General features: G+C 44.5%; 1 protein-coding gene across 1 annotated transcript; it reads right to left on the bottom strand.

Annotated features, from left to right (window-relative positions):
- Positions 1-11,270: 11,270 nt before the first annotated feature.
- On the bottom strand, positions 11,271-14,037 carry LOC143956822 (E3 ubiquitin-protein ligase TRIM39-like). The gene has a single exon (XM_077466997.1). The coding sequence runs from the start codon at positions 13,826-13,828 to the stop codon at positions 12,218-12,220; it is 1,611 nt and encodes a 536-aa protein (XP_077323123.1). The 5' UTR covers positions 13,829-14,037; the 3' UTR covers positions 11,271-12,217.
- Positions 14,038-15,175: the final 1,138 nt, after the last annotated feature.

The following is a 15,175-nucleotide window of genomic DNA, read 5'->3' as shown; positions in this document are numbered from 1 at the left end:
CATCATGCTGCTGCCACGAGAGCCAATGTTCTGAAACAGAAATCACACGAGATTAATACACAAAGAAACCGCCTAAAATAAGGGAGGGAGGGTGGGAAGCTTTCTTCCTCCACGCAGACTGAGCTAGGGAGGAACCACTCCCCCTGCTCAGTGAACTCTGCTCCGCCTTTCCTGCTTCTCCCCACCAATCAACACCCTTCTCTCACCTTCTTTTCCCATTACACAGCACCCTGTTAGCCCTGTCATGCCCACCATGCGCTGATTGCATTTTATTTCTTTGCTCCGGGCTTTCTCCGTATCCCAGCCAAAAGGATCCCTGACCAGTGAATGATTGGGGTTGGGTGACATCACTGGTTGCTCGGGGCACATTGAGCATTTGCACCATTAGGAGTCACCAACAGGCAAGCAGCTTTCATTTCACGGGTGCAGTATTTTGAGGTTTTGAGTTATTTACTGTCCTGCTGCTGGCGAGTTTTACAATGCTGTGTCCACTGCAATATCTCTAGTGAATTTGGGCCTAGCTTTGCTCATTAAATCTGTCCTGCTGCTGGCCGATTTGACACAGTTGTGTCATCTGCGGTCTCACAATTCTTGAAGTAAAAAAACCTTCCTTTTCTTAGTCCGTTTAAAATAATTTCCTTCATTAAAACTGTTCTTCTGCTGGCCAAGTTCACACTGCTGTGTCACCTGTGGTCTCCTAATTTCTGTGGTAAAACTTCACCCTGTCTTCGTCTCTAGGACATTTGGGCTTAGCCTTGCTCATTAAATCTCTCCTGCTGCTGGTCAGTTTTATGGCCTGCTTAGAGTTATTTACAACTGTCCTGCTTCTGATGAGTTTTACAATGATGTATCTGTTGCAGTATCTCTAGTGAATTTGGGCCCAGCCTTACTTATTAAATCTGTCCTGCTGCTGGTCAATTTGAAGTAATTCTCACAAAACTTCCTTTTCTTAGTCCGTTTTGCACAATTTCCCTCATTAAAACTGTTCTTCTGCTGGCCCAGGGGCGGATCCAGGGGGGGGCGACGGGACAATTGCCCCCTCCGAGAATGTGAGTGGGCGGGCAGGTGTCTCCGCGGGTGAGAGAGCCGGCGGGCGGCTCCATGGCTGAGAGCATGGGCGGCTTTGTTGAGAGACAGCGGGTGGCTCGGCTCGGCTCACTGAACATGTGTGAGCAGCTGCTGGCCAATCAGGGAGCCGGCGGGTGGGGGAGAAGAGATATGACATCATCTCTCACTGCCAGGCGCCCGCCCTGCATCCCTGCAGTTCCGCCCTCACTGTGCAGTGTGTAGGCAGCCGCGGCAGCAGAGAGATTACTTCATCTCTCTGCTGCTTGACTGGTAATTTGCTCTGTCCCAGGCAGCATGAGACAATCTGCATTGTGTGGCATGGGACATGGCAAGTGACAATCCACATTGTGTGGCATGGGACGTGGCAAGTGACAATCCACATCGTGTGGCATGGGGACGTGGCAAGTGACAATCTGCATCTGGTGAAAAGTGACATGGCAAGTGACAATCTGCAACGTGTGGCATGGGATGTGGCAAGTGACAATCCACATTGTGTGGCATGGAACGTGGCAAGTGACAATCTGCAACGTGTCACATGGGACGTGGCAAGTGACAATCCACATTGTGTGGCATGGAACGTGGCAAGTGACAATCTGCATCTGGTGACAGGTGACGTGGCAAGTGACAATCTGCAACGTGTGGCATGGGACGTGGCAAGTGACAATCTGCATCTGGTGACAGGTGACGTGGCAAGTGACAATCTGCAACATGTGGCATGGAACGTGGCAAGTGACAATCTGCAACGTGTGGCATGGGACGTGGTGAGTGACAATCTGCATCTGGTGACGTATCAAGTGACAATCTGCATCTGGTGACGTGACAAGTGACAATCCACAACGTGTGGCAGGTGACAGCGGCAGGTGACATGCTCGGGGCTCCCACTGATTCTGCATTATGGTAAGTTGAACCATTTAATTTTTTATAACAATGTAATAATAGTAATGTGCTTCAATCATCCTGACACCATAACAACCATGGCACAACACCAGCAATTTCCCTGATAAATGTACCCCCAAAAAACATATTTTCTGGCAGTGCTCCTCCCGAGACTAGGCTCTGGATCCTCCCCTGTGCTGGCCAAGTTCACACTGTGGTCTCCTAATTTCTGTAGTAAAGCTTCACCCTGTCTTCGTCTCTAGGAAATTTGGGCCTAGCCTTGCTCATTAAATCTCTCCTGCTGCTGGCCAGTTTTATGGCCTGCTGAGTGGACGGATCCTTTACCTGTTTATTGACCATGTGGCTGCCTGCCACGTGAACCCACCCATCCATCCCGCTGACTACATTCCTCCGAGACAACAGTCTCAGCCACCCCCCTACAGACAACTGCACTCCTGGAACCACGGGAACTCTTTTGTTCTTCATTTCTTCAGCTTCCTGTACTTCCTGGCTAGGGATGAGAAAGTTTGGCTCGAACCTCGGGTGTTCGCCCGTTCGGCAAATACTAAAAATACTTCGGCAAATTTGAGTGCAGCGGAACGCGCCATAATGCACTGCGAGATCGTAGTGCATTGGCGTCCTATTGTCAAGGAATTAGTAGCCCAGACTGTGTGGACTGCACAGAGGAAACCAGAAACACATGTAAGTGAATAATAATGATGTTTATTTACATGGGTGACAAGTAAGTGAATATAATAGTGCACAACCAAACCCAGACCCACAAACAACAAATGGTATATACAAATAAATGGGAAATACCAGAATCGTAACAAAAGCCAGGCCGAGGTCCCACACAGGGGGGGTCAGCAGATGGGTAGGACGGGAAACCAACAGGATAGTGAGAAGACGGATGGATAGGCTACAGGGCAGGTATCCGAGGTAATCAGGAACAGGAGGGACAGGTGCAGGATGGGCTTGGGAAAGGGATTGGATAGGGTCAGGTCAGGACAGATGCAGGCTCAAGGTCAGAATAACAGAGAGCATGGTCAGGGCGCAGGGAGAGAGAAACCAAGGCAAGCATGTGAGGGCTTGCTGGGTATTTATGGGACTGCCAATAATTGTCCTCATGTAACACCTGGGAGTGTGTCTGCTCCATACTGCCAGGATCCATCAGCTGGTGGATATCAGTACTGCGGCCCAATGATGACATAACACCAGCAGGAAAAGTCTCCCTGGTAGTTCCAAACTGCCAGGAGACACCTGCTCAGTACTGTGCCCCAAATGATAGATCTTACCAGCGGGTGGACCCTTTCCTGACACCTATGATTCATGCACCTGACCTGCATGCTTTGGCCAATCACAGTGCTCTCTGCTGAGAGAGCCATAATTGGCAAAAGGCAGTGTGCCTTTGGCCAATCATGGCTCAGAGGGCTCAGAGGGCTAAGTTCAGGCCACACACTATATAATTGTAATGAATGAGAGCAGCAAAATTACATTTGTAAAGTAAAAAATGTCATTTAAAATTGCTTGCGGCGTGGTGGTACCAAAAAGAAAAAAATAGCGTGGGGGTCCCCCCAAAATCCACACCAGACCCTTATCTGAGCCTGAAAACTGACAGACTGCAGGAAAGGGGGGGGCGACAGAGCGCCCCCCCTCCTGAACCATACCAGGCCACATGCCCTCAACATGGGGAGGGTGCTTTGGGCCCTTGGGGAGGGTGCTTTAGGGGGCTTATCCGAATCTGGAAGCCCCTTTAAACAAATGGGCCCCCAGATCCTGCCCCCTCCCATGTGAAAGGGTATGGGGTACATTGAACCCCTATTCATTCACCAAAAAAGTACCAAAAAAGTAAAAATGACAGGAGACAGTCCTGGACAATTCCTTTATAAAAAACAAATAAATAAGTGTCCCGCGATGTCCATCCATATTCAATCACAGTGCCAATGGTCCGGAAAAAGAAAACCGGAAAAACTCTGCGTCCATGTGAGGCGTTCTGCCGACTGCCATCTTTTTGCAGCGACAGCTCTTATATAGCCAAAGGCGGGGCCACCCGGTGAAGTAAACGGCTGAACCCGCCTCCTCTGATGTCACATGACGTCAGAAGGAGCGGGGTCACCTGGCTACGTCAGCAGGTGGCCCCACCCTTGGCTATATCAGAGCTGTCACCGCAAAAAGACAGCAGTCTGTGGAAAGCCTCCCATGGAGGTGGAAATTTTCAGTTTTTTTTTTATTATTTTTATATATTTTTTGGGGTCCGTCAGCGCTTTGATCAAAGATGGATTTACATCGCGGGACACTTTTTTTTTTTAAATTAAGGAATTTTCAAAAACTGTCCGCTGACATTTTTACTTTTTTGACACATTTTTGGGTACCCGAAACCCATTCACATGGGAGGGGTGGGATCTGGGGGTCCCCTTGTTAAAGGGGGCTTCCAGATTCCGATAAGCCCCCCCGCCCATAGACCCCCACAACCACCGGGCAAGGGTTATGGGGAAGAGGCCCCTGTCCCCATCAACATGGCGACAAGGTGCTTTGGAGGGACTCCAAAACACCCTCCCCATGTTGAGGGCATGTAGCCTAATATGGTTCAAGAGGGGGGATGCTCTCTCATCCCCCCCTTTCCTACTGCGTGCTCGGATAAGGGTCTGGTATGTATTTTTGGGACTCCCAACACCATTTTTTTTTACATTTTGGAGTGGGGTTCCCCTTAAAATCCATACCAGACCTGAAGGGCCTGGAAATAGACTGGGGAGGGGGGAACCCATGCCTTTTTTTCAATGATTTTTTTCTATATTGCTGGTTTTTTTTGCCTTCCTCTGGATCAACTGTGGGTATATGGGCTGGTATGATATTTATTATATATATATATTTTTTTTTTTTGTGGTTGAACTGGATGGACTTGTGTCTTTTTTCAACCTGACTAACTATGTAACTATGTAACTATATTGCCAGGACCAATTTATTACAGCATTGATCAGTTTTAGATGACAATTTTCCTTTAGAAATGTCATTTTGCTGTGGTATTGTTCTAAACACGGGAAACATGGGCCCCTTCACAGGCATACTATAGACACCCCCCCCCCCCCGGCACAAAATTTAAAGGAATATTTCACTTTTATTGTTTCACTTTAAGCATTATTAAAATCACTGCTCCCGAAAAAACGACCGTGTTTAAAACTTTTTTTTTTGCATTGATACATGTCCCCTGGGGCAGGACCCGGGTCCCCAAAGACTTTTTATATAACTTGTTTATAAGCCTTTAACATGAGCACTTTTGATTTTTCATGTTCGTGTCCCATAGACTTTGACGGAACTCGCACAAATTTTTTGCCTGTTCTGTTGCCAACAGAACCGGGGGGTGTTCAGCTCATCCCTTATTGACAACTTTGTGTAAAAAATAAAAATTAAGTTAAAATGTGATTGGTAGTCAGGAAATTAAATGTGAAATTTATGCCCCTAGAACGCCTGATGGTGCTCCTTGAATTTTGGGCCCCTTTATGTAATTAGTCTGTGAAAAAGTCTCACACATGTGGTATCCTCATGCTTGGTAGGAACAGTAGAAGGTGTTTAAGCCTTGTACATGTGTGAGAAATATTGCATTTGTTGACAATTTTGTGTAACAAAATTAAGTCTAATTTTTGTTTTCCAAAAACATGTCCTCAAAAGACTCACCATGCCTCTTAGAAAATACCTTGAGGTGTTTTCTTACCAAAACGGGGCCATTTAATGGGAGTTTCTCCTGTCCTGGCTAGGGATGAGCTTCGTGTTCGAGTCGAACATTGGCTGTTCGTGCGTTCGGCGAATTCCGAACGTTTTGGCCGTTCGCGTCAAAATTCGAGTGACGCGCGCGCGGACCACAATGCACTGCGTTGGCGCAGTGCATTGCTGTCCGATGATTGGCCAAGCATGCACTGTGACCCCGCATGCTTGGCCAATCGCAGCGCCGGCAGCGAGGAGAGCCATGATTGGCCACAGGCATCCTGCCTGTGGCCAATCATAGCTCAGACTGTGTAGTGCACGCCCCACACTATATAAGGCCGCCTTTAAGGCGGCCTCCTGTAGTGTGTTACTTTGCATCTGAAGCAGTGGGTGTTCTGTGTACCTTCAGCACAGTTACACACCAATCGTTTTTGGCTGATTTCCTATCTTGCTGCTGTGTAGTGGTTGTTGTCTGTGCCCTGACCGCAGTATACACCACTATATTCACCTCACCTATATAGCTAGTGATCTAGCTTTAACCACTTAACAACTGCCCATTGCCGATTAACGGCTTCAGGGCGGTTGTTTAACTCAGAGAGGCCGTTAATTAACGGCCTCCCAGAATTCTGCTCTCGCGTGCCCCGAGGTGTGCGCACTCGAGAGCATCCGTGACCGCCGGGTCCATAGGACCCGGCGCATCACGGTAAACGGCCGCTATGAGCGGCCGTTTACCACGTGATTGCTCCGTCAAATGACGGAGTGATCACTTGGAAACAAACCGGCGTCATGTTATGACGCCTGTTCCTCCCTCCCCTTTCTGTACCGATCGGTACAGCGGAGGGGAAAGAGATCGGTGTCAGCAGCGATGTGGGCTGCATCTGCAGTGCCCACATCGCTGCTCACCGAATTTAACCCCTCAATTCCCTGCCAATACTCTGCAATACCAGTGCATACTCTGCAGTACCCTGCCATTACTCTGCAGTGCAGTACCCCGCCATTACTCTGCAGTGCAGTACCCCGCCATTACTCTGCAGTGCAGTACCCCGCCATTACTCTGCAGTGCAGTACCCCGCCATTACTCTGCAGTGCAGTACCCCGCCATTACTCTGCAGTGCAGTACCCTGCCATTACTCTGCAGTGCAGTACCCTGCCATTACTCTGCAGTACCCTGCCATTACTCTGCAGTGCAGTACCCCGCCATTACTCTGCAGTGCAGTACCCCGCCATTACTCTGCAGTGCAGTACCCCGCCATTACTCTGCAGTGCAGTACCCCGCCATTACTCTGCAGTGCAGTACCCCGCCATTACTCTGCAGTGCAGTACCCTGCCATTACTCTGCAGTGCAGTACCCTGCCATTACTCTGCAGTGCAGTACCCCGCCATTACTCTGCAGTGCAGTACCCTGCCATTACTCTGCAGTGCAGTACCCTGCCATTACTCTGCAGTACCCTGCCATTACTCTTCAGTACCCCCCATTACTCTGCAGTAACCCCCATTACTCTGCAGTACCCCGCCATTACTCTGCAGTACCCCGCCATTACTCTGCAGTGCAGTACCCCGCCATTACTCTGCAGTGCAGTACCCTGCCATTACTCTGCAGTACCCCGCCATTACTCTGCAGTGCAGTACCCCGCCATTACTCTGCAGTGCAGTACCCCGCCATTACTCTGCAGTGCAGTACCCCGCCATTACTCTGCAGTGCAGTACCCCGCCATTACTCTGCAGTGCAGTACCCCGCCATTACTCTGCAGTGCAGTACCCTGCCATTACTCTGCAGTACCCTGCCATTACTCTTCAGTACCCCCCATTACTCTGCAGTAACCCCCATTACTCTGCAGTACCCCACAATACTCTGCAGTACCCCCCATTACTCTGCAGTGCAGTACCCCGCCATTACTCTGCAGTACCCCGCCATTACTCTGCAGTACCCCCCATTACTCTGCAGTAACCCCCATTACTCTGCAGTACCCCCCAATACTCTGCAGTACCCGCCATTACTCTGCAGTACCCCCAATACTCTGCAGTACCCTGCTATTACTCTGTAGTACCCCGCCAATACCCCGCCAATACTCTGTAATACCCTGCCATAAATTGCCATACCCAGCCATACTCAGAGATACCCAGCCATACTCGGTGATACCCTGAAGTACCCAGCCATAGACGCCCCCCACCCCTCACCGCCCTCTGGTGCTTCTACCAACTCGCCAGTACGATCAAAGCCAGAATCTTTTTTTTAATTTTTTATTTCAGGCTTCCCAGCCTAGAGGTGAGATGTGGGGTCATATTGACCCCCCAGATTTCACTGTAAAGAGGACCTGTCATTACCCCGCCAATACTCTGTAATACCCTGCCATAAATTGCCATACCCAGCCATACTCAGACATACCCAGCCATACTCGGTGATACCCTGAAGTACCCAGCCATAGACGCCCCCCACCCCTCACCGCCCTCTGGTGCTTCTACCAACTCGCCAGTACGATCAAAGCCAGAATCTTTTTTTTATTTTTTATTTCAGGCTTCCCAGCCTAGAGGTGAGATGTGGGGTCATATTGACCCCCCAGATTTCACTGTAAAGAGGACCTGTCACCCCATATTCCTATTACAAGGGATGTTTACATTTCTTGTAATAGGAATAAAAGTGATCAAAAATATATTTTTGGGAAAAAAAATGTCAAACTAAAATAAAGTAAAATGAACAATAAAAAAATAAAATAAAAATTAAAGCGCCCATGTCCCCATGTGCTCGCATGTGCCACACATGTGAGGTATCGCCGAGAATGTTAGAGCGAGAGCAATAATTCTAGTCCTAGACCTCCTCTGCAACTCAAAACATGTAACCAGTAAAAAAATATTTAAAGCGTCGCCTATGGGGATTTTTTAAGTAGCGACGTTTGGCGCCATTCCACGGGCATGTGCAATTTTGAAGAGTGACATGTTTGATATCTATTTACTCAGCATAACTTCATCTTTCACTTTATGCAAACATTGGGCTAACAAGTGGTTAATAATAGAGCTTGCAGTCAGTAGTGTTAGGAGATAGTGCGTGCTGTCTGCGTGCTCTGTACCCAGTACATACCGCTATAATATAGGGCAGGCCCCTACTTTCAAACATCCAACTTACAAACATCTCCTACTTGCAAACGCAAGGAGACAGCAGCAAGTGAGATGAAAAAAGATGGACGACAAAACAAATTATACAGGGGTGATAACCCTTCCCTATGTTTTCCAAAAAGCTTAAAGATAGTTTTTTTGACTGGAGCTACACTTTAAAAATGTACCGGTTGAAAATGACAAACAGATTCTACTTAACACAACAAACCTACACAGTCCCTGTCTTGTTTGCACCGCCTGTATACTGCTGTTCTGAGTATATAGGGCCTGGGGGCCACACGCATTTCCTTTTTTTAATATGGGTACGGGGTTCCCCTTAATATGCGTACAAGACCCAAAGGGGCTGGTAATGGGCAGGGAGGGCTACCCATGCCATTTTTCTCAATGATTTTCATCCATATTGCAGGAACCAGATATAACATTAAAACCGCAAGCAGTTATTAAATGGTGTTATTTCCGTTTAATGTCATTTTGTGCAGGGACTGTTCTAAACACGGGAAACACGTGGCACTTCACAGGCATACTACTGACACCCCCCAGGCACCATATTTAAAGGAATATTTCACTTTTTTTTTTCACTTTAATCGTCATTAAAATCAGTGCTCCCGCCAAAACGGTAGTTTTTAAAACTTTTTTTTTGCAGTGACCCATGTCCCCTGAGGCAGGAGGCAGGTCGCCAAACCCTTTTTAGCACACTATCTTGCATATTAGCCGTTAAAATTAGCACTTTCCAATTCGAACGTTCGAGTCCCATAGACTTCAATGGGGTTCTAACGTTCGTACCGAACGCGGGGGTCGTTCGCAAGTTCTGGTGCGAACCGAACCGGGGGGTGTTCGGCTCATCCCTAGTCCTGGCACTTCAAGTATTCAAGAAATGTGATTGGTAGTCAGGTAATTCGATGCGTAATTTATGCTCCTTAAAAGCCTAAAGGTGCTTCTGGGATTTTGGGCAAAAAAAAATGAAGTCTTCAAAAGACTTACCATGCCTCTTAAAAGAATACCTTGGAGTGTTTGCTTTCCGAAATGTGGTCATTATGTGGGTGTTTCCACTGTCCTGGTGATCCAGGGCCTCCAAAAATGTGATAGGTAGTCAGGAAATGAGATGCAAAATTAATGCATCTTAGAAAGCATGAAGGTGCTCCTTGGATTTTGGGCCTCTCTATGCGTCTAGACTGTGAAAAAGTCTCACACGTGTGGAATCCCCATACTCAGGAGGTAAAATAGGCTGTGTTTTGGGGTGTAATTCTAAGTAAGTCTATGCTATGTGTTAGAAATATACTATCTATTGACAACATTGTGTAAAAAAAACAATTACATTTCATTTTCATTTCCCATTTTCCAAAAATATGTGGAGAAAAATGAAGTCTTCCAAAAACTCACCATGCCTCCTAATGCATTTTCTTTCCAAAATGGTGCCATTTAATGGTGGTTTCTCCTGTCCTGGCACTCCAAGGACTAAAGAAATGTGATTAGTATTCAGGAAATGAGATGTGTAATTTACAGTACTCCTTGAAAGCCCAAAGGTGCTCCTTGGATTTTGGGCCTTCTATGCATCTAGGCTGTGAAAAAGTCTCACACATGTGATATCCCCAATACTAAGGAGGAGAAGCAGAATGTGTTTTGGGTGTAATTGTAAGCATGGCTATGCTGTGTGTGAGAAATAACTGACAACTTTGTAACAAAAAAAAAAAAAGTATTTAATTTCATATTCATTTCATTTTCCAAAAACTTTGACAAACTTCAAAAAAATCGCCATACCTCTTACTAAATACCTTAGACTGTACACTTTCCAAAAAGGGGGTGATTTGGGGGTATTTGTTTATTTATTTGCGGTGTGGTTATTTATTTCAAGAAATGAGATTGGCCGTTAGTACATCAGGATCGATCAATTTGTTAGATATACAGTATATCCCACAGATTGTAGATGCTACAAATTTCACACAGACTAAATAATATAAACAGATTTTGCTTATTTTTTTTTTTAGCAAAGAAATTGTACAGAATACATTTTGGTCCAAATTTATGAAGTAAGATCATTTATTTGTAAAATTAAAAAAATTGTAAAATTTAACAGAAACAAAGAAAATTTTTATTTTTTTTTTATTTCCACGTTTTCAGTATTTTGTCATTTATATAGCAAAAAATAAAAAATAAAATGTATGTATAGGAATGTAAAATTAGGGGTGTACTAGGAGTGGTGATTTACTGGGATTTGTGTTGGGAGGGGGATGGGGGAAAAAGACTTCTGAAGGATGGATTTGGGGGGGGGGGTCTATGCTAGAAGAGATCATATAGTAGGGGGGTGGGGCAGGGAAATGTTATGGTCATGTTTTTTTTTGGAGGGGGGTGGGATTTGTGTTAGTAGGTATAAATGGGGAATGGGGGGTATTTGTGTTGGGGGGGTTGGGGGGGTGTGTGCTAGTAGGTATGAATGGGAGGTATTTGTGCTAGGAGGGGAAATTTGGGAGGTGGGGAGGATTTGAGCTAGGAACAGGTTGGGGGGGGGGGGGGGTGGGCTTGAGCTAGGAGGGGGGATGGGGAGGCTGGTGGGGGGTAAGATTATTTCTAGGAGGGGAAATGTGTGGGGGTGGGTGTGCTAGGAGTGGTGATTTAGGGGGATTTGTGTTGGGAGGTGGATGAGGACTTCTGCTAGAAGGATGGATTTGGGGGTTCTATGCTAGAAGAGGTGATATAGTAGAGGGGGGGGGGCAAATGTTCTGGGAGGGGTTTGAACATTTGTGCTGGGGGATAAAAGTTTTGTGCTGGGAGGTGGGATTTCAGCTGAAGGGGTGGATATGTACTGGGAGAAGGGGGAATTTATTCTTGGGGGGTAATCATGCAGATTAGTGCTATTTTTTTTTGGGGGGGGGGTTGTTGACACATAATGCTCTTAAATCTGGGGGGGAGGGGTTCAGGTTGGCATGTTCCCCCTAGGCTCTAGATGACCTTGTCCCAACACTGCCTATACAAAACATACACCATATACTGTCTATGATATATTGTAGTTGTATATATATAATGTAGATTATATTACGCCCCGCCATTTTGTGTTGGTCCCATTGGATAGACTTTCCCTCACTTCCTGTCTCGGAGACACAACAGGAAGAGAGAGGAAGTCTCTCCTAATAAGGAAGATAGACAATAATTGTCTCTGGAACAGGTGACCCCCCCATTAGAAGATATTTCTTCTTCTGCTGATGACTTGGCAATTTAGGTTCCCCAAAATGTTCATCAGGACATACAGAGGGGGCAAACCTTCCCAGTGGGGGGGGGGCATAGATGCAATATGGCAATAAGACCCAACAGAGGGTCTAACCCTTCCATCCTCCATCCAAAACTAAAAACAAACTAGGTAGAGTGTTATGGGCAGTGTGTGTCTGAGTGTTGGGGGTTTTTTTTAATTAAATTTTCCTCCAATCCTATCCCTCCTTTATGTGAGGTCACCAGTTTCTGGGCAGATTTCTCATTTATGATCATTTATGACCTTCCCCCCACGTATATTTAAATAACCATAATCATCCCACACACCGATCACAACATGGAGGGGCTCAGTGAAGGTGGCGGTGAAGGTGTAGAGGTGTGTGATGGGGACAGTTGGATAATAGAAGGAGATTATCCCGGCCTCGTAATCCAGATACATCCTGATTATATTACTGTAAAGTTGGTCACATTCCACATGTTCAGTCCTGTCAAGGAAACCCCGAACACTGTAATTATGTACACCCCAGTATTTGTTCTTGTATTCCTTCAATTCAGGGTGATCCCTTGTGGAGCATATTTTAAGATTCCAGCTCCTTTTTACACTGGGGTAACACATCCCGATATCCCAAAACAATGACCCCCCAACATCCACCTCCCAGTCATGACGCCCTGAGGAGAAACTCCGACTGCTCATTACCTGAGAAAACTTACATCTCTTTGGTGTTTCTGGAAGATTCCTGTCTGGTGATGGAAGGGCGGTCACGGTTTTCCCGTCTTCTGAGATTTGTAGTTTATCACCAGCTGTGGTTTCATCCAGAAACTTGTCTCCAGCTCCCGCCATCCTGTTATTTATCCCAGACATGATATCAGATAATCCCGTGTGCAATGTGTGTGAGATCCCACCCATGTCCAGATCCCCGAGGTTATTACGCCTCGCTCTGTCCTCGTCATCTCCATCCTCAGTATCACACAAGTCTCCAGTCTCTGATTTCTGTAGGACAATCAGTGGATCCGTCACGTTGCACAGATCCTCGATGTCCCCCATCTTCCTGGACAGCTCCTCCTTCTTTATCTCCAGCTCCCGGGTCATATCCGTCATGGAGATGGAGATCTTCTCTGCCTGCCCGTAGATCTCCCCCAGGACGTTCTTCTCCAGGTCTTCCAGACGTCTCCTGAGGTTTCCAAGCAGGACGGTGACCTTTGATTTCTCCTCCTCGGCTTTGTCCATCACTTTCCTCTGATGTTCCTGAAGACGTTGAATTCTTCTCACCGCCTCTTTTTGTTTTGTCTTCAGTTTTTGGTGGACATTTTTCATCTTCTCCTTCTTCATTTCAGAAGCCGCAGCCAACATCTTCACCTGGTGGCCATGGTGAGCTCCATCCAACCTGCAGGCCAGACAGATACAGGCGCCATCCACACTGCAGTAATACTCCAGGATCTTCTTATGGACGGGGCATTTCCTGCTCTCCAGGGAAGTGGTGGGGTCACATAAGACGTGTTCTGGTGACTTGCTGTGGACTCTCAGGTGTTTATCACACAGAGAAGCTTCACAATGTAGACAGGACTTCACAGCAGGTACAGGAGAGTCCACACAGTGAGTACAGAAGACCTCAGACTTCTCCTCGTCCGGCTGAGTAGACAGGAAGTTCTCCACAATGTTGCACAGAGTTATGTTTCTGTACAGTGCAGGACGATCCTGGAACTCTGTTCTACATTCAGGACAGGAATACCCTCCCGACCTCCCCTGTGTATCCAACACACCATCGATACAGACCCGGCAGAAGTTGTGTCCACATGTCAGGATTACAGGATCGGTATAAATGTTCAGACAGACGGAACAGTCCAGCTCCCTCCTCAGATCAGCAGACGCCATCGCTAAGAGCAGAAGAGAGAAGTGATCGTCTCCGATACTCAGGAAGAATGGAGTTGGGTGTGATCTTCATTTCCTGTAGAGAACGAGGAGGAGGAGCTGATTGGCTGTGTGCGATAATGAAGGAAGAGGGTTGTGTGATGTTAGAAGGTCAATAGGAAGTGAGATTCCTGCTCTCATCTATGGAGAACAGTGCTGTGTATAGAGAGACTTTGTATTCTATACAACAAGTGAGAGGCGGGGAAGGAATGCAAAGAATGCGTCTCCGGGGGAGGGGATTAACTCATTCCAACCTGAAGAGAATGAAATAAAAACAGTCCAATCTCAGTGTTTGCTGAGGATACGAAGCTAAGCAGGACAACGACTTCACAACCCGACACAGAAACTTTACAGGAAAACCTCCATAAACTAGAGGGGTGGTCACTATATGGTAGATGGGGATCAATGTAGGGAAATGGGAAGTAATGTACGTGAGAGCTAAAAATATGAATACAAGTTATTATTATACAGGATTTATATTATTATTATTATTATTATTATTATAATACAGGATTTATATTATTATTATTATTATTATTATTATTATTATTATACAGGATTTATATTATTATTATTATTATTATTATTATACAGGATTTATATTATTATTATTATTATTATTATTATTATTATTATTATTATTATTATAATACAGGATTTTTATTATTATTATTATTATTATTATTATTATTATACAGGATTTATATTATTATTATTATTATACAGGATTTATATTATTATTATTATTATTTTTATTATTATACAGGATTTATATTATTATTATTATTAATATTATTATTATTATACAGGATTTATATTATTATTATTATTATTATTATTATTATTATTATTATTATTATACAGGATTTATATTATTCTTATTATTATTATTATTATTATTATTATTATTATACAGGATTTATATTATTATTATTATTAATATTATTATTATTATACAGGATTTATATTATTATTATTATTATTATTATTATTATTATAATACAGGATTTATATTATTATTATTAATATTATTATTATTATTATTATTATTATTATTATTATTATTATTATTATTATTATTATTATTATTATTATACAGGATTTATATTATTATTATTATTATTATTATTATTATTATTATTATTATTATTATTATTATTAATAATAATAATGATAATAATATTATTATTATTATTATTATTATTATTATTATTATTATTATTATTATACAGGATTTATATTATTATTATTAATATTATTATTATTATTATAATACAGGATTTATATTATTATTATTATTATACAGGATTT

This window comes from Lithobates pipiens, unplaced genomic scaffold (assembly GCF_037356315.1).
Source record: "Lithobates pipiens isolate NorthernLeopardFrog02 unplaced genomic scaffold, aLitPip1_a1.2 Scaffold_41, whole genome shotgun sequence".
Classification (NCBI taxonomy): Eukaryota; Metazoa; Chordata; class Amphibia; order Anura; family Ranidae; genus Lithobates; species Lithobates pipiens.
Note: the sequence above shows the minus strand (reverse complement) of the source record. Positions and strands in the feature narration are given on the sequence as shown.

Coding starts and splice junctions, on each gene's coding strand:
- LOC143956822 (XM_077466997.1), bottom strand. CDS start 13,828: ATGGCGTCTGCTGATCTGAGGAGGGAGCTGGACTGTTCCGTCTGTCTG.